Here is a 26,192-nt window from a genome sequence, read left to right on the forward strand (position 1 = left end):
AGTCGTTTTCGTCGCTCGTCTCTCTCGCACCTATACGGGACGCCCCGTGAGTGCGAGAGAGAGAGAGCGACAAAAGTGACTCTCGGACAGCTACGCTCCGATAGACGTGATGGACTTGGTACGCACCCTGCTGATAAATTGTAGGAGCGGTGAGGGGAAGTGAGACGGCCAGGCTGCTGGGTTGGAGGGGGACAAAACGAGGCAAAAACTTGATTGTGTCACAGGCTATATTTAGGTTTATTCTGTTTCACGTGACGAGAAACTATTCACAAAAACAAATGCGGACAAAAAACAACATATACAATGGACTGCATTAGTGCTTTACTAAATGTTGTGTTACATGTTTTTTTTAATGGTTACAATGAACACGTACAGGTTTCTTTCACATCATACAACTAACTTTGTTACGTTTAAACGAATGAAACACAGACGTTTTGTCAGAGGAGAGCTTCAGAACTCCATTGAATGGAAGGAGGTTGTTTTCAGTTTACGAATCGATGAAGTTCGGAAGCTCTCCCAATCGGGAAATCTGCAACCTGGTCCTCAAGGAAGGGCTGCTTACTTAAAACAAGTTTAGTTAAAAATAAATTATCCAATAAATCAGTTTTCTCATCTTTTGTGAAAAGTCTCCACAATTTACAATAGAAACACAGTTTATTTGATAAACAGTTAGTGCATTGGATAACACACAGATACCAGGGATGCAACATGCTCACCGCAAATCTGAGAAAGGGTTCGTCTGCTTTTGTCTGCACCAACTGAGAGACAATTCAGACCTATCCTAGATGGACTCCGCTCTCTTGAAAGCTCACTTTCTCAACAAAGGAAAAGTGGGTAAGATCGCTGCACGGATGGGCCCGTGCATGGTTTGCCATTTTCAACTTCAGGACAGTGACACTGTTGGATGAAAAACCTTAAATTTCTACTCTGTCATAAAATAAAAGTAATAACTTACGCCATTAACGTAATAACAATTCTTGTGTCATTTTCACCCCAACTTCTTTGGGCCTGTCTTTTATATGCGAACGTGAAAAGCGATCAGTTCTTTAGTAATAATGCTTTCGTTATAAAAATAGATTCTAAAGAATGAGTAAATTAATATGTGCGTGCAAAAGCTTGACTAGATAACTACCAGCACATGAATCACTTGATTTCAATGAACTTCAAAGATGAGAAAAACTCATAGCACAGGACATGTGTTGTGTTTCTGTCCCTGTGGATTCGAAAAAAAAGAAAAAGCCCAATCATAATCAACTAATTACATTATCTAGTGAACAGCTGGTGGAGTACATGACTATGACGAGCACACAATACCCTCATTATCGACTAAAGATTCCCTGTGCGAATGTCCTCCCAGACAAGTTCGAGAAAATATATAAACTGTATGGCAATGATGGAGGACCGTTGTTCCCCGCCGGGGAGGAAATCCTCCAGCATTAATGATTAGTACGTTTCCCTTTGGCTTTAGATCCTTCAGCAGGTCACAGCCCTCGGCACTCGCCTGGCTTCATAGGCTCACTCCACTGCCTCGTCTCGGTGTGCGGTGACGTCACCGAAGCGGGATGCTGGCGGCACTTTTCCGGTATCTAAAAACAAAAAAAACAACAAAAAACGCTGAAAATCCGACACCAAAAAAAATGGGTAAACAGCACAGTGACAGTGACTGCTTACGTCGGTCATAGCCTCTCCACGTAGTTTCCAGGGAAGGTGCCGAAGAAGCCGGTGCGCTGCGACGAGCCGACGTACCAGCCGTCGTCGCACTTCTCCATGACGAGGACCAGGTCGCCCTCCAGCAGCTCCAGCTCGTCGTCGTTCTGCGGCCGGTAGTTGTAGAGCGCGCGGTACCTGCGGCAGCCCCGGTTATTATTTTCCCCTTTTTTTTGAAACTTCTTTGACGAAGTAAAGTTGAGCGAGGCTGGGCTTCGCCGCGCTTCGCAGCCAAATGGCGCGCTAACTAACTAGTCGCTACTTACGGCACCGGGTCGGAGTGCGTATCCACGTGCAGGGTCTGCGTCAGGGTCTGCTGCGGCTTGGCCTGCCAAGAAAGCGCGCCGTGGTGAGTCGCGGGTTCAAGTACGGGTATTTTCTAGACTTTTTCTTTTTTGTTGTCAACCGCGCAGAGTATCCTTAGACACACCTGCTCAGAATCCGCAGATTCAACATTTTCCAGGACTTCAGAAACACTGAGTTAAAAAAGAAAAACGCCCGTTTCTTTTTTTTTTTAAATTTGTAGTGTACCTGGGTGGGCGCGATGGCTGCCGCTGGCACGGCACTGTAGGCGGTGACGCCCGAGTAGTTGGCGGGCGAGCGGCTGGTGGGCGGCTGGTACGAGTGGTGCGCCATGCTGGACGGCCCGTTGGTGGTGCCGTTGAGGATGAGGCTGTGCGCCGCCGGGGCCGCCACCGGCTTGCCCGTCGGGATCGGCGTCGTCGCTGCGAGCAGCAACGTCTCAGTGTCCACAGTGGGCCAGAAGGCCGGTGGAGGCGGCCGAAATCCCGGACGCGTTTTGAGCTCCAGAGTCGCTAAATGGGACTCGAACCGAACGTGTGACCCCACCAATGGATTGCTCTCTGGACGAGGAATCCATTGGTGGGGTCACACGCTCGGTTCGCGTCCCATTTAGCGACTCTGGAGCTCAAAACGCGTCTTGCATTTTGGCCGCCTGAGGAGAGCGAGCGCCTGGCACGCATCGCGGTGCTGCAACGCACAGCCGTGCGGCGGATGGCCTACCCTGACGTTCGCAGGCGCTCCAGTCTCCAGCGGGCTTACCTGGCCTCTCGCTGGGCTCGAGCAGGACCTCGACGTAGGACACGGGGAAGATGCCCTTCTGGTTGCCGACGCGGCCCTCGAACCAGTTCTCATCCACGCGACGGATCAGGTTCACCAGCTCGCCTGGGAAACAAAGTTACAGTCAAAAGGACCGCTTTTTCTTCGGACAAAAGACATATCGAACGTGTTTGTTACGAGTGCACTGTGAGCTTACCCTTGGCGAGGGACAGCTCGAGCCGGGTCTGCGCGATGAAGTTGAAGCGGGCGCGCGCCTGGCCCTCCTGCACGCGCTTGGTGGGCGTGGCGCGGAGGTGGTCGTAGGGCAGCACCTCCACGTAGTTGGCCGGGAACAGGCCCATGGTGCCGTTGTGCTCGCCCTCGTACCAGTTGCGGTCCACCTGCCGCTTGACCAGGATCACGTCGCCGCGTCGGAAGCTCAGCTCCCTGGAGGAAATAAACAACCGTCAGCATCGTGACCCACTTCCAGGACTTCCAGGACCCAGCATGCCAGCGCCCCACCGCCGTCGTGCAGCGAGGAGCGAGCGGGGGGTTGAGTGAGCGCGCAAGAGAGAGAGAGAGAGAGAGAGAGAGAGAGAGAGAGAGAGAGAGAGAGAGAGAGAGAGAGGGAGCGCACGCTTCGGCAAGGCCTGTGCGAGAGAGGCGGCGGCGGCGGGCGGCGGGCGCGTCTCTCTCCTGGAAGAGGGCTCAATTCAAGTTCACCAATCTCTCTCTCGCGCGCGCTCCAGGATCTTCCTCCGCCGGTGGTGGAAAGAGCCCCCTCCCCCTCCCCTTTTACCCCGCCCTGGGAATCCTCAGCCACAGCGGGCCCGAGCGGGCCGAAGGGAGATATATGCACAGTGGGCCAGAAGACCGGTGGAGGCGGCCAAAATTCTAGACGAGTTTTGAGCTCCATAGTCGCTAAATGGGACTCGAACCGAACGTGTGACCCCACTAATGGATTGCTCTTCGAACGAGGAATCTATTGGTGGGGTCACACGTTCGGTTCGAGTCCCTATTAGCGACTCTGGAGCTCAAAACGCGTCTGGAGTTTTGGTGGCCTCCACCGGTCTTCTGGCCCACTGTGATATGTCAGGGTTCGCCGCCGAATTTCGAACGACGACGCAGACGGAGAGGTAAAGAGAGCCGCGTGGCGAAAGCGAGAAAATGGACTGGAAAATGGAGAAGAAAGGAAAGTGTGAACTCACCTCGGCGTTTGGCCCACGAAGTTGTAGAGCGCCTTGGCGGCCAGCCGGGCCACCGGGGTCGTACTCCGGCCCGACGTCCAGTACTCGTCCAGCAGGTCGTCGTAGCGGTTCAGCGGGATGGGCGATTTCTGCGACGGCCTGCAAGCACCAACCAACCAAATTACAATAACCAACTGAATAGGAATCAGTGTTTTTGTTGTTGTTGTTTCGTCGTCTGCGGCACCCTAATGCGCGTGGCCCCACGTAATGCGGGGAGGGAGCGAGGCTCGGCCAGGCTCGGCGGCTCGGAGCGGGGACTTGGCGTGCCGCCTGGCCAACAAGATTAACCGTGGCAACGAAGAAATTGGAGAGGAGTGGAGTGGCTTTCAGGGGTGGCAGCGCCGAGCTACGCCGCGCGACGGCACGCCGCGTCGCCGCGAGAAAGCCCCCCCCCCCCGCAGAGCTCCTTAGTCCCTCGCACACACGCACGCGTACACAGACACACGTCCGTAAACACGCATTACCACGCGGTACGCACATTCGCGGGAACGGATTGGCGTTCGCTTGTGCCAGCAGACTGATTCCGAGAGTCGGTTCCGTCCCTCTGTCTCTCTCGCACTCGTGGGGCGTTCTGTGCCGGTGCGAGAGAGACAGGGCGACGAAAACGACTCTCGGTTTACGGGAAGGGACACGGTCGCTGGGAGCACTCACGTGAAGTTGTCGGTGTGCCTGCGGGAGTTGATGTCCTGCAGCTCGTAGAGGTACTTGCGCCGGCGCTCCTCCTGGTACAGCCTGCGCATGGCCTCGGCCTGGCGCCGGCTCAGCTCCTGCTCGCTGAGCGGCCGGCCGCCGGCGTCCAGGGCGGACACCGGGGACCGGTAGCGGATCGTCACCTCGGAGTCAGTGTAGCGGTGTGGAGACTCTGCGGGCAGACGGCGGCGTCAGGGGCTGGTACACGGTAAGGACCACAACCACAACCAGGGCGGGTGAGTGGGAGGCGGCAGGTGGGGAGAAGCAGGTGGGTCTCGTCCTTCTTGTCGTCCCACCGCGGCCCCTTGCGACCATCCGGGCGGCGCGGCGGCACGGCGACACGTGCATTGCGGGAATAGATGCTGACCTTTCCCCGGCCGCGCCGAGCGAAGCGACACCGGTCGCTCCGTCTCTCTCGCGCTCACTGGGCGCAGGCGCGAGGGTGCGAGAGACGGGGCACTGATCGGAATCAGCCTGCAGCCGCCTGCGGATGGCGGCACGGCGGCGCACTAGTCAGTCTTTCGTACCTCTGACGGCGACCATGGCCCCGCCGCGGGCCAGGCCGCAGCCCGCGGGGCAGCACAGGGCGGGGCGGGGCCCTTGGCGGGGTCCTTGACGGGGCCCTTGGCGGAGTCGCGGCGCGGGCATCGGCGTGGCCGTCGAGGCCGCGGACACGGTGCGCGGCGCGGCGCGCGGGGCGGGCGGGGGCGGCGCATCCTGGTCGTCCGGATGGTCCGCCCCCGCCGGCCGCCGCGCCCCCTTGATGACGGCCTCCCGCAACGGCGACGCCACCACGACGCGGAGGACGTCCGCGAGCACCGCGACGACGGGCCGAACCACCGCGACGCGACGTGGACGTGCCACTCGGCCGGCGCACCTGGCGAGCCGGCGGCACCCTTTGCAGCCTTTGCAGCCCTCGTCCTCGTGCAGGCCTCCCCGCCCACCGGCCCTCCACCCCACCCTGACATTTCCATAGGTCTTCACCGTCGATGCGACGGCCGGCGGACGCGACAGGCGGCCCGGGCCGGTCTTCCCCCCCCCCTCCCCGACTCATCTTCACGTGACAACACACGTCGAGTCCCGCCATTATCCTGCTTCGGGAGTCGCGAGCTTCGCGTCGTGCTTCGCGTCGTGCTTCGCGTCGTGCTTCGCGTCGTGCTTCGCGTCGTGCTTCGCGTCGTGCTTCGCGTCGTGCTTCGCGTCGTGCTTCGCGTCGTGCTTCGCGTCGTGCTTCGCGTCGTGCTTCGCGTCGTGCTTCGCGTCGTGCTTCGCGTCGTGCTTCGCGTCGTGCTTCGCGTCGTGCTTCGCGGCTAATCCGCCCGCGCTTCGACTGCTTGCGTCGGCACGCGGCTTTCCGCACTAATTAGTTTAGGGGCCCATCGAGCCAATTGTTCGTCTCGGCGTTCCGACGATTCCCCTCCCCCCACCCCCTCCCCCTTTCCTTTCTCCTTTCGCGCTGACGTTTCGGCGCCCCCGTAGGCCGTAGGCTTAGTTAGTTCCCTAGAAAGCGGCAGGGCGGTTCCGGGCGGCGTTTTCGTCGCTATCTGCCTCTCTCGCACTCGTGGGGCGTTCCGTGAGGGTGCGACAGAGACAGAGCGACGACAGCCCGCGGCAGCGCCCTCGCCGTCTCTCTCTTTCCTGCTCGTCGAGGCCCTCGGCGCCTCGGCCCGGCCGAGCAGCCCGAGCGTGGGGCGCGGACCATGAAGCATGCGCCAGACCTGCAGACCTGTTGTGTCGTTTTTGCCGCCACGCGGGACACGATGATTACCTCGGAGGGTCCCGGAGATCAAGCGAGCCGCGCTCGAGGACGAGGAAGCAGACGACGAGGAGGCTGTGGGAGGGGGGGGGTGGAGGGGCGAACAAGAACCATCAAGACAAGGTCGCTACACGATGCACCATTGCAGCCGCTTTGAAGAGAAGAAGGCAACGCCCTGTTAGTTTCTCAAGTCACAACAACACTGAAATAAAGATTAAAAGATTGCGTTTTTTTAAAGAAGGCACTGAAAACAAAGAGAAAACAACTGCCCCGAAACAAAATTATTTGAAAAACGCCGTTTTAGTCGAGCAGTAAAAACACTCTGGTGCGTTTCTTTCATTCTCTTTCGTTCTTTTTTTTTCTCGCGTCTGGTTAATTTTTCACTGCACCACACAATTCGTTAATCCAGCGCACGAAAAAGAGCTCGCTTCCCCGCCCGCTTGCAGAATTACTCCAAGACCGCAGACCATTAAATGCTTCCAGACGATCGAGCGCCCAAGTCCGCCGCTCCGTGCTTTTTTTTTTAGTCTGTCCACACAAAGCAACAGGGTTATTCAGCTTGGAACACACGACCGCACAGCAGGCAGCACGTTACCTGGCTCCGACTCGTACGCCCTGGACGCGGCGGACGCGGCCGACACGGGGGCCACGCCGTGAGTAAAGTCGAGCTCTGGCTCGGGATCTGAAGGACAACATGGAAGACGTGAACACGCACGGACCTCTGGCCCTTCTGAAGGGGATGGCGACGCCACCGGCGAACACAGTGCAGCGTAGACAATCACCCCCCTAGACGGTGTAGTAGTGGGCCTCGTGTGAGAGGCCCACTACGGTGTAGCGGCGGAGCCCCCCTCCCCTCTCTTTCTTCGCCGCAGACTGCGCGTCCGATCGGCAGCCACCCCGCGCTGGCAGCGCTGGCCAGCCGCAGCGGGGCTTTGTCTGCCTCTCAACTCAACAAGGAACAAGGTTTTGGTGGAGCGTGTCCCGCCCGGCTCGGGTTCGAATCCCCGCAGCGGCGGGGCTTATTGCTTTTTGGTTAGGGGGCTTGGTGCGACGGGTGGGGTGGGGGTGGGGGACAGTGGTCGCGGACGGTGCGGCGACGTGGGTGCGTTGGAGAGGCGGTGCCGATGTCGGTGCGTGCCGAGGTGCTCGAGGTGGCCGTCAAGGAGGGCGTGGACACCTTTGAAGTGGACGCTGGGCCGCGGGGCGACGCAGTGCCGCCACCAGTAGTCCATGGCCGTCCAGGGCCGGCGGGGCAGCACGGGCCGCAGCGGCCGCAGGGGGCGGCAGGGCTCCGGCAGCGGGGGCGGCACGGGCTGGTAGCGGCACACGGGCCGGTGGATGCTCGGGTCGAAGGGCTGGTTGGCGAAGCGGTCGTAGGTGACGGGGACGTTGACGGCGGCGGCGCGGTGCCTGGGGGAACAGCTCCTAGAGACACGACGACGGCGACGGCCACCCCCCGCCACGCCCGGCCGCGCCGAACCGCTGTTGCGCTGCGGTGGCGCGGCCTCGGGGCCGAGGCAGGCCGAGGCAGGCCGAGGGAGGGGGATATCGGCATGCCCACGTCAGCGCATCGTGCTCGTCTCGTCAAGGTTGCCCTTACCGCAAGGAGGGCAAGGGCGGGGCTGTAAAGCCGCCGGGTTCGAATCCCGGCGCAGTGTCCTTGTCATCGTGTTTGGTTTTGTTTGGTGCAAGTCACTGCACGCACTGCGCTGACGTGAGCCCCCCGCGTTGTCGTACCTGGCCTGCTTGAGGATGGAGGCGGGCTGCCGGCGGGTCGGGGACGCGGACGCGGGGCGCGGGCGCGCGGGCGGCCTGCCGGGGGACCGGGCGCGCTCCACGTCGAGGGCGGACAGCGAGCGGCTGAGCGGGGACATGGGCTCGGGCTCCGGGTACTGGTGCGCCACCCAGCGGCACCCCAAGAAGGGCGCGATGTCTCTCAGCTCGTGCACGTCCGGCGTCGACGTGAACATCTGGCCCAGCAAGGACAGTTCCGACTCGAACTTGGATCGCAGGCGGTCCACGGTCCCGGTGCGGAAGCGCTCCTCGGGGCTGGGGTCGGACCGCGGCCTGGGGGTCGGCCTGCCCGTCGGCCTGCCCGTCGGCCTGCCCGTCGGCCTGCCCCTGGAGCACGACGAGGTGCTGCTGGCGGTGGCGCTGCGGCGCTGCAAGCTGGCCGTCTTGCTGATGACGTTGATGTGGGGCATGAAGCGGTCGTCCAGCGGCTTGCGCGGCACGGGCGACGCCTGCTTGCGCACGCCCTTGTTGGCCTCGTACCGGCGCCGCAGCCAGTCCACGTCGCCGGCCTCGTGGCCCCGGACCACGACGCGCCTGTCCTCGGCGCCAGGCCGCGCCAGGTCGGGGTCGCTGCGGCACGCCCTGGCCAGGCGCGCCCTGGCGCCGGGGGCGTCGCGCGGGTCGCGCACGCACATGTACGTGAGGTCGTCGAGGCTCTCGAAGCGGTCGGCGAGGCGGCGCACGTCGCCGCCCTTCACCATGCGGATGTAGGCGCGGTAGTACTTGGTGGGGTCGGGCGAGGCGGCGGGCGAGTGCTGCAGCAGGCTCTCCAGGCTGGCGGAGCGCGGCCGGCGCGGCGGCGGCTGCCGCGGGGCGTGCGCCGCAGTGCTGGCGGCGTAGTGGCGGCCCGCGTGGCTCTCGCCGAAGAGCTCCCTCAGGTCGGCGTGCGACTGCGAGCTCGAGAGGCCGCCGCCTGTAGCGCCTGTAGCGCTGGTAGTGGTAGTCGCGCCGTTGGTACCGGGGGACACCGATGCAGCAGACGCGGCGGACGCGGCGGACGCGGCCGATGCAGGCCGCCGATCGATGGCCTCGGCGTCGGGCTGCTCCGCCATCGCCGCCATCGCCGCGGTGCTCAAGGCCGGCGACGCTGGGCAAGGCACTGCAGTGGCGGCGAGCGACGCGGGCCCGGAGCTGCTCTCCATGCTCTCGAAGTAGTCCACCTTGCTCTGCACGTGCGGCTCCACCCGGATCACGGTCCTGGTGGACGTGGCCGAGCTCGCGCTCTCCGTCTCGCTGGCGGACACGGCGCGCGGCTGCTCCACGTGCTCCTTGGCCTGCTTCTTGGAGGCCTTCACCCTCTTCGTCTCGGGCGGCGCCGGCAGTGGCGGTGGTGGCGGTGGCGGCTCGTCGAGGACGATGAGAAGGTCCTCGCGTTGGCCGTCGGACGTCTCCAGCGAGTAGCACGTCCGCGGCGACGACGGCGTCCACTTGCAGGCCACCACGTTGGCCTCCTTGGCGGCCACGGCGCCCATCGTCTCCCTGGGGGACACGACGCTGCGCGCGCGTCGGCGGTGCAGGACCTCCTGGCCGAGCGTTCGCGACAGCCGCCGCTTGTCGGCCTCGGTCAGGTTGTGGCAGGGCGCTGGCGCCGGCCTGGGCTGCTGCTGCTGGTGGTGGTGCTGGTGGTGGTGGTGCTCGTCCTCGTCCCGCCACGCCGCCAGCGAGCCGATCGAGTCCGCCTTGAGGCTCTCGGCGCGCCGCAGCTGCCGCCGCATCAGGATCTCGGCGTACAGGTCCTCGCTGCTGACGAGCGAGTTGCTGCGTACGAACAGCTGCCCCTGCGAGCCGGCGTCGCAGCTGGCGTCCTCGCCCACCGTCACGACGCACCGACCGGCCGCGTCGGACGAGGCGCCGCGCCGCAGCGAGCCGCCGCTGCTGTAGATCTCGTTGAGCTGGCACTTGAGGGCGTTGACCTGCTCCAGCGACAGGCTGCTCCACAGGCGGTTGCCGATGGCGCCCACCTCGTGCCTGGTGAGGTGCTTGCGGTCCAGGGACCGCGAGGTGAGCTCGGTGCGCGTGACGGGGCGGCCGCGGTGCGAGGCGGAGGTCCGCTTCAAGCTGTTGGCCAGGTTGGCCACCGAGTTGCCCCGCCACAGCGGCTTGTACACGTCCTGGTGCCGCGTGCACGACGACGACCGCGACGCGTCCTCCGTGCTCAGGCGGCGGAAGTGAGTGCGCAGGTCCTCGACGGAGCGGTCCTTGACGCGCAGCCCGCGGTCGCCCTTCCAGCGCACGGCGTTCACGTCCTTGGTGGAGAACAGCAGGTCCTTGCTGCGCTGGTCCTCCTTGAGGCGGCGGTACAGGCGCTGCAGCTCCTCCTCGGCGCGCTCCTTGGTACGCACGCTGCGCCACCGGTCGTAGTCGATGATCTCCTCGTGGCGGCCGCGCGGACGCAGGTCCCCCGTGGACGCCGTGCGCTCCAGCTGCCCCATGCGCTCCAGCTTGGTGTAGAACTCGTTGAGCTCCCGGAAGCGCTCCGACTTCTTGGTGGCGTGCACCAGCTCCAGCACGTAGGCCTGGTAGTCCTGGTGCTGCTCGTCCACCGTGCTGGAGCTGAGGCTCAGGCTGCGCCGCTTGCCGCCGCCGTCGTGGTGCTCCGCGTCCGCGCCTCGGGCCGCGCGGACGCTCTCCACGCGCACGCCCTCCACGCCCTCCACGGAGCGCCGCGAGCTGCGCGCGCCCTGGATGCGGCGGTGTGAGGGCGACCTGCTGACCGTCGCGGTGCGTGCGCTGCAGGGCTGCAGGGGCGGGGGCGGCGGGGGCGGCGCGCTCGGGGGCGGCTCGCTGGCGCTGCGGTGCGTCACGGACACGTGCACGCTCTCCTCGGCCTCGAAGCGCTGCACCATGGAGAAGAAGTCGTGGTCGCGGTCCGGGCACAGCGCGCGGCGCCGCGGCGGGCTGGAGGACCTGGACAGCCTGGACGCGCGGTCCAGGCTGCGGAACCGGGACTCGGACACGGGCTTCTTCTGCTGCAGGTACACGTTGAGCGAGCCCAGCGACGGCTCCGACTTGAAGGCGGGCCGGGCCGGCGGCGGCGCACCGCCGCAGAACAGCCTCGCGCGCTCCGCCACGGACAACCGCGACATGCTGAGCTGCGAGGGCGTGGGGGACAGGTCGCGACAGAAGAGGTGCTCGAAGAAGTGCTGCGAGCCGGGCGGGCCGGACGCGGGCCAGTAGCGGACGACGGGCTTGGTGTCCACTAGCGACACGTGGCCTGTGGGGCGCTCCGGCCGAGGCGGTGTCTCTGTCCTGACGGTAGTGCCTCTGTAAGAGCACGACGGTGGGGCGTCGTCGGCGCGCCGCGGTCGCGGGCTGGCAGACGAGCTGGCCACCTTCCTGGCCGCGATGACCCTGGGCGCGGGCGGGGGCACTGGGTACACCACGGACTCCGGCCGCGGGCGCCGGACCTTCCTCCGGGCGGTCGGATCCTCCGACGGCGTCCTCCGCGCGGGGGACTTGAAGATGGTGATGGGTTCCGGCGGCTCGGTGGACTCCGCGCCGCGGCGGCTGGCTCGCGACCCGGGCCGTCTGGCCTCACTGAGCACCGCGTCGCGGAGCGTCGAGGTCGACGACGGCGGCCTGGACGGCCGGCTGCTGCGGCTGCTGCCGGGCTGCGGCGAGGGCTTGTTGTTGTTCCCGCGCGCCGAGATGTTGACCGTCACCTTGACGGCGCGGTCCTTCTCGTCCTTGCTGACCGTCGTGGAGGTGCGCAGGACGCGGCGCACTGCGGAGGGCGCGGCCAGCGGCGGAGACAGCCGCAGCGGGTCCTTGCTGGCGCGGCCTTCCTTGCGCGGCGACCGCGTGCGCGGCTTGGGCGGCGCCGCGGTGCTGCTGGTGGCCGGGCTGGCGGGGCTGGCCGCCACCTGCTTCCGGCGCTTGGCCTCGCCCTTGCTCTTCTTGGCGGCGGCGGGCTCGGCCTCCACGCCCAGCTTGGCGGACAGGCGGTCGCGCAGGTAGCGCACGTGCGAGTCGGCGGCCGAGGCGGACACGGACCTGCGCGGCGTCGACGACGACGGCGTCGAGCTGGCCAGGCTCATCCTGGACCAGAGGCGGAGCGTGGAGCCGCGCGACGACGACCGGCGTCGCGGCGTCAACGGGGGCGGCGGGGAGCCGAGCAGCGGCACCAGGGACGGCGCGCTGCGCTTCAGCTGGGAGAAGGTAGGGGACGGGCTGGCGGGGCTGGCGGGGCTGGCGGGGCCGGCAGGGCGACGACGGGACAGGCGGGGACGGGGCGAGGGGACGTCGGCGTCCTCTATGCACGCCCAGAGGCATTGGCAAGCACGAGCGGAAAAAAAACAATAAGTATATGAGCTAGGATGAATTTTAAATTAGAAGCATGGCTTTGATTAACACCTTCGCGCCGGTGCGAGAACATGGTTCTCGCACGCTGAAAGCCCAAACGCCGATACGAGAACATGGTTCTCGTCACGAGCTGTTTTCGTTCAAAACCTCTAGAAAAGATGGGGTAACTCGGATCGAAAAAGCGATGCCATATTCGGAATCTGCGTAAAATTTCCAACATTTCGGCTAAAAATCTAAGTCTCAAGCATGTAATATGGCACGAGAACATGGTTCTCGTGCCAAATATGGCATCGCTTTTTCGATCCGAGTTACCCCATCTTTTCTAGAGGTTTTGAACGAAAACAGCTCGTGACGAGAACCATGTTCTCGTATCGGCGTTTGGGCTTTTATCGTGCGAGAACCATGTTCTCGTAAAGAGGCTGAGTCTTTTTTTTTTGGTTGAGTTCTAATTGTATCATCCCTTTACCACCAATTGTGGCTTTTCAGCCGGTACGAGAACATGGTTCTCGTACGGCAAAGGCTCAGACGCCGACACGAGAACATGGTTCTCGTATAGGAGATTTTTGGCGCATGGTGTTTGGGTGGTCATACCAAGTCCGAATATCCATGTGCCATGTGGTTGCGACGTAAGGTTCGGAAGTTAGCACCCTCGGCATCTAGGCTTTTCCACCAAACTTGGCTTCGGCGCGAAGGTGTTAATCGATTTGAAGGTTAAATTCACGAGTAATGATTCATTTCGGCTTTGACTTACGCAACAGAATGCCGCCGCGATTGGTTCAGCAGAGAGGGACAGACAAAAGAAAACATACGCAGACATAAATGTGTCACGTATGCGTAGGTCGTTAGAGAGGCGAACAGACAGATGAACAGGCGGACAGACGCAGCAGAGTGCACTCAGCTGGTGTACCAGCATCCTCGTCCTGTGCGCCGTGCGACCCGTGCGGTCCCCGGCCCATTCAGCCTCAGGGATATGGGAAGTGAAAGGGGCTGTGCGGTGACGGTGCGGAGGGGTGGGGGTGGGGGAGGGCGCCAAGGGGCGGCTGAGCGGCGGCTGAGCGGCGGCCGCCCCGCGTGGCTTGTCATGCACGAGGTCGGCATGCATTTGCCCGGGACCGCCGCCAGCCCCGCCAGCCCCGCCAGCCCCGCCAGCCCGGGGCAAAGCGCAGAGCGCAAAGCGAAAGGGGCTGTGCGCGCTGTGCGCTTGGCCGCCGCGGCGGAGGGCTCGCAGAAGGGCTAAAAGTTGAAGTTGTTGGCTGAGTGAAGTCTGGCTGCCGAGCCGAGCGTGCGACGGGGCCCCGTGCGGCGGCGGCGTTAGTCGCGGGTCCCAGAAGGAGCGAGAGAGAGCGGTGCGCCGCGACGCGGCAAGTTTCGAGGGGGCGAAATAAAAGCTTTGACAGGCAACACCTCCACCAAAACCACCAAAACCCAGTTCCATGCGAGTCTCTGTGACGTGCCCCGTGCGCCGACACCGCGGCTGGCGGCTGGTGGCGCCAGGGTGCGTCCCTTGGAGCGTGCGCTGCGCTGGACCAGACGGACGGCTAAAATGATGAGAAAACTTCGCCTGTTTGCAGGCCGCGTGGCCGCGTCGTCGAGACGACAGCCTTCGCGGTAATGACAGCACCGAGAACGGCCGCCAGGACGCCGTCAAAGACGCCCCCGAGAACGCCGTCGAAGACGCCCACGAGGACGCCGTCAAAGACGTCCTCCGAGGACGCCGTCAAAGACGTCCTCCGAGGACGCCGTCAAAGACGTCCTCCGAGGACGCCGTCAAAGACGTCCTCCGAGGACGCCGTCAAAGACGCCCCCGAGGACGCCGTCAAAGACGTCCTCCGAGGACGCCGTCAAAGACGCCCCCGAGGATGCCGTCAAAGACGTCCTCCGAGGACGCCGTCAAAGACGGCCCCGGCGTCGCCTCGGACAACGCCGCCTCGGTGTCCGGGACTCACCTTTGGGCTTCTCGGGCGCCGTCTTTCGCAGGCCGTGCAGGGGGACGTCGCCCCCCTTCTGGATCTCCTTGTAGGCGGTGCGCTGCTGCGCCGGGGACAGGGGCTCGGTGCCGGGGCCGTCCTCGCGCCGCCGCACCACAAGCTGGGTGTCACTCTCGTAGCCGGACTCCTTGAGCGCGCTGCGGGGGCAAGGTCAACGTCAAACAAGTCCGCTTCAATGCGACAAATTTTCATAAGGATTCGCGCGTAAATAAATTAGCTTGATGAAAAAGTGGGGGGACGTTGGCGCACTGCGCAACACAGCGACATAACCTCGGTTTATTTTGTAAATTCTTATTTCGCGGCAAGTTTCCCCTCTTTCCAAAAATCCCAAGTTGCAAGAGGTCAGAGTAAATAAAAAATAAAGAAACTCACTAGGTCATAAAAGTTGGCTTGAAAGCTTGCAGGTTTTCCTTGTTTCGTTTCTCCATCTGTCGGCAGGAAGAAGACCGGGGTGAGTTGTTTCTCTCTCGCACTCTCTCTCTTTTCGGCCGCTTGCTGGAACTTGACAGCAAGCCAGTACAGGGCAACACAACGTGACCAAGCAGAAACCGTGCGCACAAAACAAATCCAGAGCGTAACTCAAGGCCGCTTCGCGCTTCGCGTGGCGGCGCGATTCAGCAGAGCACGCCAACCTTTTCTTTCCGTGCCGCGTTTAAAAGATCCCTTAAGCTGTTCGAAAGAGTGAAGCATCTTAACGAGACCCACGACCACGACCGACCGCCGGGGGGTTGACGATTCGAAACCCCGCCGCGGCGGGCCGTGGTTCGAGCGACAAGTTTTAATAGGCCACTTACAGTGCAGCGATTAATTTGAATAATGCCGTAATGCCCACGGCACTTGCGGGGACCGCTCGAGAGGTTGGACCCGCTGGAGAGACGTTCCAGTCTCTCTAGCTCGGCCCCGCCCCGCCGAGCCCCGCCTGGACCGCGCAGACCAGACGGCTAGCCTGGAGCTCCAGGGCGCGCGCTTGCGGCTTCGTGCAAAAAAGTTTCAGGCAGTTCACGCATGCTTCACAGAACAACAGAGAATTTAGCTGTTTCAAGAAAGAGAGGTAGAGATAAAAGAGCGGGAAAATGGAGCAGTCCCATACAGAACAGTTGTTGTTGTTTTCGTTTTCCGTGCCGATTTTCCGGAGATTCGGCCCGCTCATTTGGGAATCGACCGGCGGCAGCAGCTTCGTGCGCCATTCCCAACAACAACAACAAAAACAACAACAGCAGAAGCAGCAACAACAACTGCAGTCGGGGCCAGCATGCAGATTCCCCGGACCCCAATTATTAATTATTCCCCCCGACCGCGTGACTCGCCGACAGGCCAGAGGAGGCACAGGCCGGGCAGAGGCCGGGCAGAGGCCGGGCAGAGGCCGGGCAGAGGCCAGACAGAAGCCGGGGCAGAGACCGGGCTAGAGGCTGGCAGAGGCCGCCTGGCAATATTAGATTTGGGACGGCGTGGCACCTCGCTCTGCCCTAGCTGCCGTGCCCCAGCCGGCCTCCGCCAACAGCAGCGGGCCGTTAATATCAGCATTAGTCACATTGGCGGCAGCGGCGGCAGCGTCTGCCTGTTGCCCGCAGCGGGGATTCCAGAGGACTACGCCAGGGGAAGGGGGAGGGGGGGGGAGGGGTCCAGAGGAAGGCCCACAAAGGGTTCCAGAGCGGCATGCTGCTGCTGCTTACACTTTGTAGGAAGGCGAGCCTGCGGCGACAGCGCGGAGGTGACCACTGGTCGTCCAACCACTACGACGCGAGGCACGGCGCGGCGCAACGGCACACACAAGCACACACGGCCAAGACACAAACCAGTCATTAGAGGGGGAGGGCTCGAGAGGGACCCCGTCACACTCGTTACAGTTCGTGTTTTAAATTTTTTTCGCAAACCGAAAATTAAAAAATTGGACATTAAAAATTGAAATTTAAAATTCAAAATTTGAAAACGTTTTCAAATTTTTAAAAGATTTAGATTAATTAAAAATCTTTCTTTTGATTTTTTAAGCTTTTATTTAAAAAAAAAATTTGAAAATTTCGAAGTTTTTGATTTAAAAAATATTTATACATAGTTGCCAAATGTTTGGGGGCCCTCTTGAGCAAAACAAACAAAGAGAAAAGGCTTCGGGAATGAGAACACCGTTCGGGGCCGACGTGGAGGGTGAGACCACACAACAACCACGGCAGCACACACTCCAACCTACCCCATCGAAGATGTCCAGCACCTCGTCCCACCACTACAACAGAGAAGCAGACGACACAGATACAACATGAGCTCTGCGATAAACATGCGGCACGACGTGTATGCATACATATCGATACATTTGGTGCATGCGGTTGACACACGCTTATACACGTAAAGCACAGGTTTACAATCTCTCAGCTGCAACCCGCTGAGGGGGACATCTAAACAGCGACTACCGGGCACGGCACGACGCGTGAAGTTCGGATAACAGTCATGCTCACACTGATACTGACTGATTAACTTTCTACTGTCAAGGGGACATTGGGAAATTTGAGCCAAATTTTAATGAAATTCGGGTTTATCTTTTAATGAAATTTGGGCCAAATTATGATGAAATTTGGGCCAAATTATTTTGGGTCAAATTTGGATTAAGCTATGTTGAAATTTAGGTCAAACTATGTTAAAATTTGGATCAAACTTTGATAAAATTTGGATCAAAATTTGATAAAATCTGGATCAAAATTTGATAAAATTTGGATCAAACTTGGATAAAATTTGAAGAATCGACTCCAAGAACCGAGGCAAGGACCACGGCGCGGGTAGAACACCGACTATAACGCAAACATGGAGAAAGGCCTCCTCACCTTGGCGCTGCTGGCGCTGCCAACACAAACCGCAGCGCACGGCAGACGCGCGCAGTACAACAATATTTCCCTTCCATTTGGCAGCCTTTCCATTTATATTTTACCGCCGTGAAAAGGAAGGAAGCGGAACAAGCCGCGCGCGAGGAACGCGGGAAAGCTTGGGGCTTTGGGAAATCTGAGGGAAAAACCCACCTGCTTGGCTTCTTTCTCGGCGATGGACGACTTGCCGGGCTCGTAGTTCTCGATGCGGCCCGGCTGGTTCTTGTACACCTCGGCAGCATACTTGAGCGACTCGGACACCGCTCTGCAACACGCGATTGAACCGGCTTACAAAGGTCGCGGAAATCGGTGCTGTTCACACACACCGACACACACACACACGCGCGTGCGGTGGAAAGTCCGTCCCGTCGTCGCCCTGACTCCCTCTCCCTCGCACTCATGGGGCGTCCCGTAGGGGCGCGAGAGAGACAGAGCGACGAGGCGGCGCGGGCAGGCCCGGCCGGCTGTAACCGGAGTTGACAGTTGGTTAACAGCCGGCGGGGATCGCGCGTTCCGCGGTGTCCATTTAATTATCACACCGGCGAAGTTCCTCCTCCTCCTCCTCCCCCCCCCCCCCCCCGGTCCCCGCCTCAGGCATCCGGCCGCGCACCTAGGGGGAGGGCCGGGACGGGGGACCAACATCCCAGCCTGGACCATAGAGTAATCACATCCGATGTTCTTTGACCACCACTCCAACCGTTTCCACTCCATCAGTGTTGATTACTCTCTCAGGCACCAGCAAGGCAGGAAGGGAAGGGGGAGGACACACACACACACACACACGCACACACACACACACACACACACACACGTCGGGCAGGGGGGACGTCGCGCATTGTCACACCGTTCAGACACGGTGCAGCCACTCCCAGTGCAGTGTGATGTGATGCAGTGTGCCGGCCGCCCAGAGAGCCCGATGGCGCCGACGGCCTCGCCATGCGGAACTCCGTCGGAACTCCGTCCTCCGTCATGACGAGCGTCCCGGAAGTGCCGAGGGGATTGATTGCACTATTTCGGGAACGCAGGGGGGGGGGGGTTACACAATACGCGAGAAACGCGGTCATTTTTTGAAATCGAACTTTTTCTTCCTCGTGCAAGTACTTTGTTTTGCTCTAGATTTTAACCGGAACGAAATGAGACCGTCACAGTTGTCACATTCCCAGGGTGTCTGCACTCTTATAACATTTTGAGCCAAGTGGCCCGAATACCTAAAGTCTCTCTTTTCCCAGGGCGCGACCCGCGGGTACCCGCGCAGACTCACCGTTTGCCGCGCGGCGCGGTCGCTGTCAGGCTGGCACTACACTGTGGCACTCTACAGTGGCGGGGCAGTGCGGCTGCTCGGCTCGCCCTGACACTACTTGGCGCGACTTGGCGAATAGCGCCGCCAAGGGCTTCGCGACGCCGCCAAGCTCGGAGAAGCTCGGCGAAGCGCTCGATCGCCGCGCCGCATGGGCGTCGCCGGCAGGGCCATGGCCGCACCGCCGGGGCCGCCAGGGCCGTCCCCGTGGCGGTGGCGGTGAGGAAGGAGGAGGGGGGGGGGGAAGGACGAGAGATACGCCTTTTATCTTATCACGAGGCGCGCGGCGAAGGTGGGCGGACGCGCGACCGCACTAATGCCAATGCCCGCACCTTTTGCATTGCCTTTCGGTTGCCTTTCGATCGCCTTTCGATCACCTTTCGATCGCCTTACGGTTGCCTTTCGGTTGCCTTTCGATTGCCTTTCGATTGTCTAAATTTTGATTGCCTTTCGTTTGCCTTTTAGTTGCCTTTCGGTTGCCTTTCGACTGTCTAAATTTCGATTGCCTTTCGATTGCCTAATTTCGATTGCCTTCCGGTTGCCTTACGGTTGCCTATCGGTTTCAAAATCAAGGTCACGTTTTGAGCTCCAGAGTCGCTAAATTGGACTGGAACCGAACGCGTGACCCTACCAATGGATTCCTCGTTCGGAGACCAACCCACGGGTGGGGTCACTCGTTCAATTCGAGTCCCATTCAACGACTCTGGAGCTCAAAACGCGTCTAGAGTTTTGGCCGCCTCCACCGGTCTTCGGGCCCACTGTGCGGCGGCACTCCGTGTCTCCGTGGTGGCGGGCCTCCTTCGCGGCTTATTCTCCACCCCCTCCTCCCCCTTCCGGGTAGACAAACATCAATCCGAGCGGCGCTGCTTTGGTGCAGCGCGGAATCTGGATCATCATGTTGCCGCGAGCTGCGAAATTACGCGGCCCATCTTCCTCTCGCTTACTCCCTCCCTCCCTCTCTCTCTCTCTCTCTCTCTCTCTCTCTCTCTCTCTCTCTCTCTCTCTCTCTCTCTCTCGGTCTCTCTCTCTCTCTCTCTCTCTCTTGCGCGCTATTTGGCGGTCTTTTCAAACAGACGGAATCGATTCGCGTCCCGGCAAGAAGAAGACGGAATGAGGAATCCCGCTGAAATAGTACCAACTGGCTGGGGCGCGGCGGAGCGGCGACGCGGCCGAGCGGGAGGAGCGGCTCTAGTTTCCGCAGGCAAATTTATTCCGAAAAGTTGCCGCCCTGTTTTCGGCGAGTCCGTTTTTACTGCATCTTTGTTGGCGGCCTGGCGGCGCTGGCCTCGTCGGCCGTCCGCGCCTGCCGCATGCACAGCTTGCACCGGGCGGCGCTCCGTCTCCGTCGCACCCCCGCGGTACGCCCCGCGGTACGCCCCGCGGTACGCCCCGCGGTACGCCCCGCGGTACGCCCCGCCAGAGCGAGAGAGACGGAGCGGCGGGAGCGGCGTCGGCAGTCCGGCGAGGCAAGCAGACGTGAAATACACGGGCGCAGAGGCCGGCGCTATTATTAGATTTACAATATCATCATCCCGGTGGGATCCTAGGGCAGCAGGCGGCGGCAGGCGTCGACGGGGAGGGGGAGGGGAGGGGGAAGGGGGGGGGGGTGAATCCGCCCGGAAGGTGGGCACGCCCTCCATAGCCTTGCAGTGCTGCTCGGCGAACCGTGGCGCCGCAGAGGCCGGCTCGGCTCGGCCCCGCCGCACCGGCCGCGGCTCGGCTCGGTCCCCGGGCACCGCTCCGCTCGGCTCCACTCGGCTCCACTCGGCTCGGAGGGCCATGTGCGCTAGAGGCTAGGCTAGAGGCCGGCAAATGCGGGGCGGCATCGAGGCAAATGCGAGCCAGAGCCACCGAGCACAGTGGATTTGCCAGAAGACCGGTGGAGGCGGCCGAAACTCTAAACGCGTGTTGAGCTCCAGGTCGCTAAATGGGACTCGAACCGCACGTGTGACCCCACCAATGGATTGCTCTCCGATCGAGGTTTCCATTGGTGGGGTCACACGCTCGGTTCGAGTCCTGTTTAGCGACTCTGGAGCTCAAAACGCGTCTGGAATTATGGCCGCCTCCACCGACCGGTCTACCATTGTGCTCTGTGGTGCGTGGCACATGCGTCATTTTTAAGCGAACTAATCAATCAACTATAACATAACGCATGTAATAATTTTACTCTAACTTTTAAACGTATTTATATTGCACATTCCGAAAAATGTCTTTAATGTTTACTATACGTTCTCACTTTAAAACAAAGTCGAATAGACTATCTTTTTCGAGCAAATTATTCGCCGTGCCGCAATTTTTTCATGGGAAAATAAGGGGGAAGAAGAAAGAAACGAACCTCGTCACTCAATCAAATTAAAGCGGAAATGTATATATGCGTGGGCTTCCTTCATTGATATGAATGTTCGAGCGAAGGATTACTCTGGATGTGCTGCGTGTCGCCCGGACTGTAGGCTAAGCCCCGGCACTGCCCCGGCACTGCCCCGGCCCCGCCGGCACGGCTACCGAGTTCTTTTGATTGAGCGCTCGCGGAGGACGGGCCCAAAAGGGACGCGACCCTTAAAAAAAGGGCGAAAATATCAAAAGGTTCGACAGTTGTGCGAGCAGTTGTGTCTCTTTTCCAGCGCACAGTAAAAATACGAAAAAAATGTTTGCGCTTTGGGCGGAGTGCAGCGGGTTCGCAGCGCCCAGTGGATTTGCCAGAAGACCGGCGGCCAAAACTGTAGACGCGAGTTGAGCTCCAGAGTCGCTAAATGGGACTCGAACCCAACGTGTGACCCCACCAATGGATTGCTCTCCGAACGAGGAATCCATTGGTGGGGTCACACGTTCTGTTCGAGTCCTGTTTAACGACTGTGGAGCTCAAAACGCGTATATAGAGTAGTTTTCGGCCACCGACGACGCCGGTCTTCTGGCCCACTGTGCGGCGGGCGTTTGGACGGATCCCAACAGCGAGTGACATTCGCCAAAAAACAGTCCTAAAAGGAGGCATCAAGATCCTGCCGCCTTCTCCTCGAGTGGGACGGAGACAACACCCCAACAGGAGTGTGGCCAATGGGCCGGCCGAGCTGCGTCGGGCGACGCGGGCGACGCGCGGACGCACACAATGGAGAAATCAATGGGGGAGGCTTTGGGGAAGGCTGCCCGCCCTAAGGGTCGCGCCATCCCTCTCGGAGTCGCGGGGCACGAGGAGCAGAGAGGCCCTGATGATGTACGGGGTCGGACGTGCGCTTCTCACACACTCACTCACTCACACAGACACACACACACACACACTCACAGACACTCACACGCGCACACACGCGCGCACACACACACACACACACACACACACACACAGACACTCACACGCACACACACACACACAGACACACACACGCACACACGAAGTCGCGCCCCCGCACACAGACGGGGTTTTGCCGCAAAGTTAGCGAAGTTAGCTGCTGGTCTGCGTGTGACCACATTGTGTGCGGGGTGTACACTGCCAATAGCGCCCTGCCATCCTCGCAGTGTGGCGGAAGTGAAAGGACCGGTCCGAGTCACTCTCTGCCATGTGATTTCGAGCAAACCTTGGCTGAGGAGAAAAGAGGGAGGGGGAGGGGGGAGTCTAATCGGATATTCAGTGAGCCTTGTGAGTTCATAAAGCTCTGAGCCGAAAATCCCGAAAGCCAGAATACTTTCGAGCTTCAAGGCGACGAGCGCCAAGTTCGCCTGTTCTGCAGCCGCGACCTGCGTTCCCACAGCCCGAACCGACCCCGGAGCCCGGCCGGCCGACCCCACGGCAGTGCCTCGCGAGCGGTGTGGCGGTGCTCGGATCCGCGCGGGGAGAGAACTACCCCACCGTTCGTCCATCCGCCCCGCGGCCCACACCGCGCACCCACACCGCTAAAACATCGTCGGGATTTCCCTCGATGGCAGTACCACTGGCACTTCCCCCGCTGGACCAGGGAGGCGACGGAAAAGTGACCTTACACCTCCTCTCCGAGTCAGTAAGCCAAATGCTTCCCATCAAAACGAGGACAGCTGTCCGCCGGCGCGGGGAATCGAACCCGGGCCGCGCGGCAGGGCCATCATGGTAAACGGCGGGATTTCGCAGTGACGGCGGGACGGGGAAGGACTGCGTCTTGGTCAGCAAACCCTGCGCCTCGCCGCCGTCCTGGCCGTCCTTGGCGGGCTCACTTAGTACTACGCCCCGCGCGTCCCAACCCTTTGGGCGAACCGCCTACCTCCCTTTCACCTCCGTCGAGAGAGAGAGAGAGAGAGAGAGAGAGAGAGAGAGAGAGAGAGAGAGAGAGAGAGAGAGAGAGAGGAGAGAGAGAGAGAGAGAGAGAGAGAGAGAGAGAGAGAGATACAGAGAGAGAGAGAGACAGAGACAGACAGAGAGAGAGACAGAGACGGAGGGAGCACGCGCCGAGAAACAAAACAACAAAACGCAGACGCTACAAAAGGCTGCGCTGGGCTCGGCGCCGTCCTCGCGGCTCGCGGCGTTCCGAATTCCTCCGCCTTTATATTGCGACGAATCGCATCGCCCCTCGCATCGCCATCGCCCTGTTGCAGGCCGATTCCGAGCCGCTGGCGGGGCTGCCCAGAGGGCCTGCCGTCGGGGCGCCTCGCTCCGTCTCTCTCGCGCCCGCGCGGCGAAGGCTCCGAGTGCGAGGGAGACGCCGCGGTCCTGCGTTGGCGGCGTTGGCCCTGCGGACCCTCGCATTCCAGCCGCTAAGCGCGAAAGCCGGCGAGTCGGATTCCTGCCGCGCTCCACTCTTAAATACTTAGTCCAGGAACCACGTAACTGCGGGGCGGGGCGGGGCGGCGTCCCGAGGCACTTACGGGTGGGGCGTGGCCGCGAGGGCCGCTCGTCGTGCTCGCCGTGCTCGCCGTCGCCAAGGCCGCCGCCTCCAGGGCGCGCCCTGACGTCTAACTGCACCGCAGTCTGCTGGCTTCACACACAACCGTCCGGCCGGGGCTGCGGGGCTCCGACATGAACACGAGGGTCTGGACGCGCACCTCACGAGCAGCAGCAACAGCACGACACGGAGAGCGTGAAGCCGCGGCGGCGGGGGGCGCGCGCGACGCGCGACGCGGACACCACGACGACGGACTCCTTGACCGCCACGGCGGCCATGCTCCGCGCCGGGCTGCTGGGGGGCGACGACGGCGTGCTCGCGAGGGGCTTCGCGACGGCGACACGCGTGCTGCCCACCGTGCTGCCCACCGTGCTGCCCACCGTGCTGCCCACCGTGCGGCGCGCCGTGGACTGAGTGGTGTCCATGCACGCGGCCAGGGGGGCCAGGGTGTCCTGGACGGCCAGCAGGCTGGCCAGGGCGGCCAGGACGGCCAGGGGGGCGCGGGGCCGGACGCGGCGCTTACCTGCTTCTGGGCGTGGTGACGGTTGGGACGGCCGCGTCCACGGATGCCGGCGGCGGAGGGGGCGGCGGCGTGGCCTCATGCTGGCGCTGCTGCGGCGGCCGCGGCGTCGTCTCGTACTGCTGCTGCTGCCGCGGCGGCCCGCGCCGTCGGTCCAGCGTGTAGTACTTGGACGCGTCCGAGTGGCCCAGTTCCGGCTCCGACTGGTAGCCCGACGTCCTCCCTGCAACAGCCAACGGCAGCGTGCCAATCTCCCTCTGCCTGTGTGCATGCAAACATCGGGAAAGATCGGCAGCGTGGACGCAGCCGAAAGCGACACACGCCTCAAAACTCGGAAGGAAACCCCAAGGCGGCGGCATGGCGGCGTGGAGCTGAGTGGAACACGGTCGGTCGACGCAGGAGAAGCTCGCGGTGCTGCCCGTCGACGCGCTGTAGGGCGGCAGGGCGGCGGGCCGGTGGATGGGATTAGCGTGCCGTTAATGACAAGGGAAGCCCCCCCCCCCTTTACCCCTCCCCTGGGACGCCTCGGGCCCCTCCTGTCTGCGCCGCGCGCCGGAATCGCGCCACCAAGCGTTTTCGCGCGCATTTTCGCCGGCGCAAATCCAATCCGACAAACGTTTCGAATCGACACGCCGCACTCCACTCCGCCCCACCTCACCCCGCCCCGCCCCGCCCCGCCCCGCCCCGCCCCGCCCCGCCCCGCCCTGCCCCGCCCCCGCCAGACCAGGCTCTCCCATGTATTTATGGATGTATGCATAGCTTGCTGGAGGGAGCTTTGCCGCGTCACACAAGGCGTGCGATGTAGCGCCGTGCGGGGCGGGGCCGCCGGCGCGGTTCACTGATTCTCCGTGTGTGAGTGTGAGTGTGTGTGTGTGTGTGTGTGTGTGTGTGCGCGCGCGCGCTGCGCTGATACGCTATGAGGCCCAGCAGGGATCTGCCATAGGCACTCGACCAATAACGACCAATGCACACATACACACACAGTCTCGAATCTCTCGCTCACACATACATATATGTACACAGACGCAAGCGCGTGCACACACACACACACGCACGCACAGAGTTGACGCGCGATCTGGTTCTCGTCGTTTCCGAAAAGCTGTGTGCGAGGAAAGGATGTGTGCGTGTGTGTGGAAGAGAGAGGGAGAGAGAATGATTGTGTGTGTGTGTGTGTGTGTGTGTGTGTAGGTGTGTGTGTGTGTAGGTGTGTGTGTGTAGGTGTGTGTGTAGGTGTGTGTGTGTGTAGGTGTGTGTGTGTGTGTGTGTGTGTGTGTAGGTGTGTGCGTGTGTAGGTGTGTGTGTGTGTGTGTGTGTGTGTGTTTGTGTGTGTAGAGAAAGAGAGAGAGGGAATGCAGCATCGCGGATAGCAGGCTGGCACGCCGACAGAGCCGGGAAAAGTTCCTGCGGGTTTAACTTCGAAAACCACTGGTACCGCCGAAAAAGGGTAAGGGAACAAAGATGCCTGATCCAATTTTTGTCGAGCCGTCGAAGATTAATCAAGACGCCGTCTTTGGCGTCCTCCGTCAAGTTCTTCGGGCTAAGAAAATACTCCCGCCGGCCTCAAAATATTGAAACAAGTTTTTGAGAGAGAACCCTTTGTCTCACTTTCCGTCGCCTAACGTCACCATTCATGAACTCTGAGGCAAAGGACGAGACGAGATGCTGCTGTCAATATTTAATCCTCCAGTCGTCGACGGCGACGTGACTTTGGTGGACTTCCCCCGTCCGGGGCGGGGCGTGGCGTGGCGTGGCGGGGCGTGGCGGGGCAGGGCGTGGAGGGGCGGGGCGGGGCGTGGCGGGGCGGGGCGTGGCGGGGCGTGGCGGGGCGTGGCGGGGCGGGGCGGGCGGCTTCAAAAGCATCCACGCTGTCAATCCCATTAGGGGCGCGGGGTCCGAATCACGACCAGGGCCTCGTCCCCCCGACGCCCGGGCCGATGATGTCACCCGAAGGCGACCCGAAGGCGACCCGAAGGCGACCCGAAGGCACGGCACCGCGGCGTAGTCCGGTCCCCTTCCCCCTTTTTAGGGAATGAAACTGGACGGCGCCCGACCCGGAACCCGCCACACAAAGGCTGCACAAAGGCTGCACAAAAGCGGACGGACTGGACCAGCGCTGCGTATCGCTCCGAATCGCTGCGTATA

General features: G+C 61.5%; 1 protein-coding gene across 8 annotated transcripts in view; it reads right to left on the bottom strand.

The window, feature by feature from the left end:
- Window positions 1-209: 209 nt before the first annotated feature.
- The window catches only part of LOC117647515 (sorbin and SH3 domain-containing protein 1), a 38,654-nt gene continuing 12,671 nt past the window's right edge, over window positions 210-26,192 (bottom strand). For 5 of the 8 annotated variants that reach the window (XM_034389278.1, XM_034389272.1, XM_034389275.1 and 2 more), the window contains 15 exons: window positions 24,054-24,273; window positions 17,546-17,657; window positions 16,729-16,761; window positions 16,217-16,276; window positions 14,916-14,971; window positions 14,502-14,680; window positions 7,055-7,141; window positions 4,665-4,875; window positions 3,975-4,112; window positions 2,984-3,213; window positions 2,770-2,892; window positions 2,239-2,432; window positions 1,974-2,035; window positions 1,672-1,845; window positions 210-1,586 (listed from right to left, as the gene is read on the bottom strand). In XM_034389278.1, the coding sequence (XP_034245169.1) occupies window positions 1,677-1,845; window positions 1,974-2,035; window positions 2,239-2,432; window positions 2,770-2,892; window positions 2,984-3,213; window positions 3,975-4,112; window positions 4,665-4,875; window positions 7,055-7,141; window positions 14,502-14,680; window positions 14,916-14,971; window positions 16,217-16,276; window positions 16,729-16,761; window positions 17,546-17,657; window positions 24,054-24,273 (1,874 nt within the window). In that variant the 3' untranslated portion in view covers window positions 210-1,586; window positions 1,672-1,676. The remainder of the gene's footprint in view (window positions 1,587-1,671; window positions 1,846-1,973; window positions 2,036-2,238; window positions 2,433-2,769; window positions 2,893-2,983; window positions 3,214-3,974; window positions 4,113-4,664; window positions 4,876-7,054; window positions 7,142-14,501; window positions 14,681-14,915; window positions 14,972-16,216; window positions 16,277-16,728; window positions 16,762-17,545; window positions 17,658-24,053; window positions 24,274-26,192) is intronic. The other 3 variants (XM_034389273.1, XM_034389276.1, XM_034389277.1) reach the window with 3 other exon arrangements.

This window comes from Thrips palmi, unplaced genomic scaffold (genome assembly GCF_012932325.1).
Source record: "Thrips palmi isolate BJ-2018 unplaced genomic scaffold, TpBJ-2018v1 HiC_scaffold_2, whole genome shotgun sequence".
Taxonomy (NCBI): Eukaryota; Metazoa; Arthropoda; class Insecta; order Thysanoptera; family Thripidae; genus Thrips; species Thrips palmi.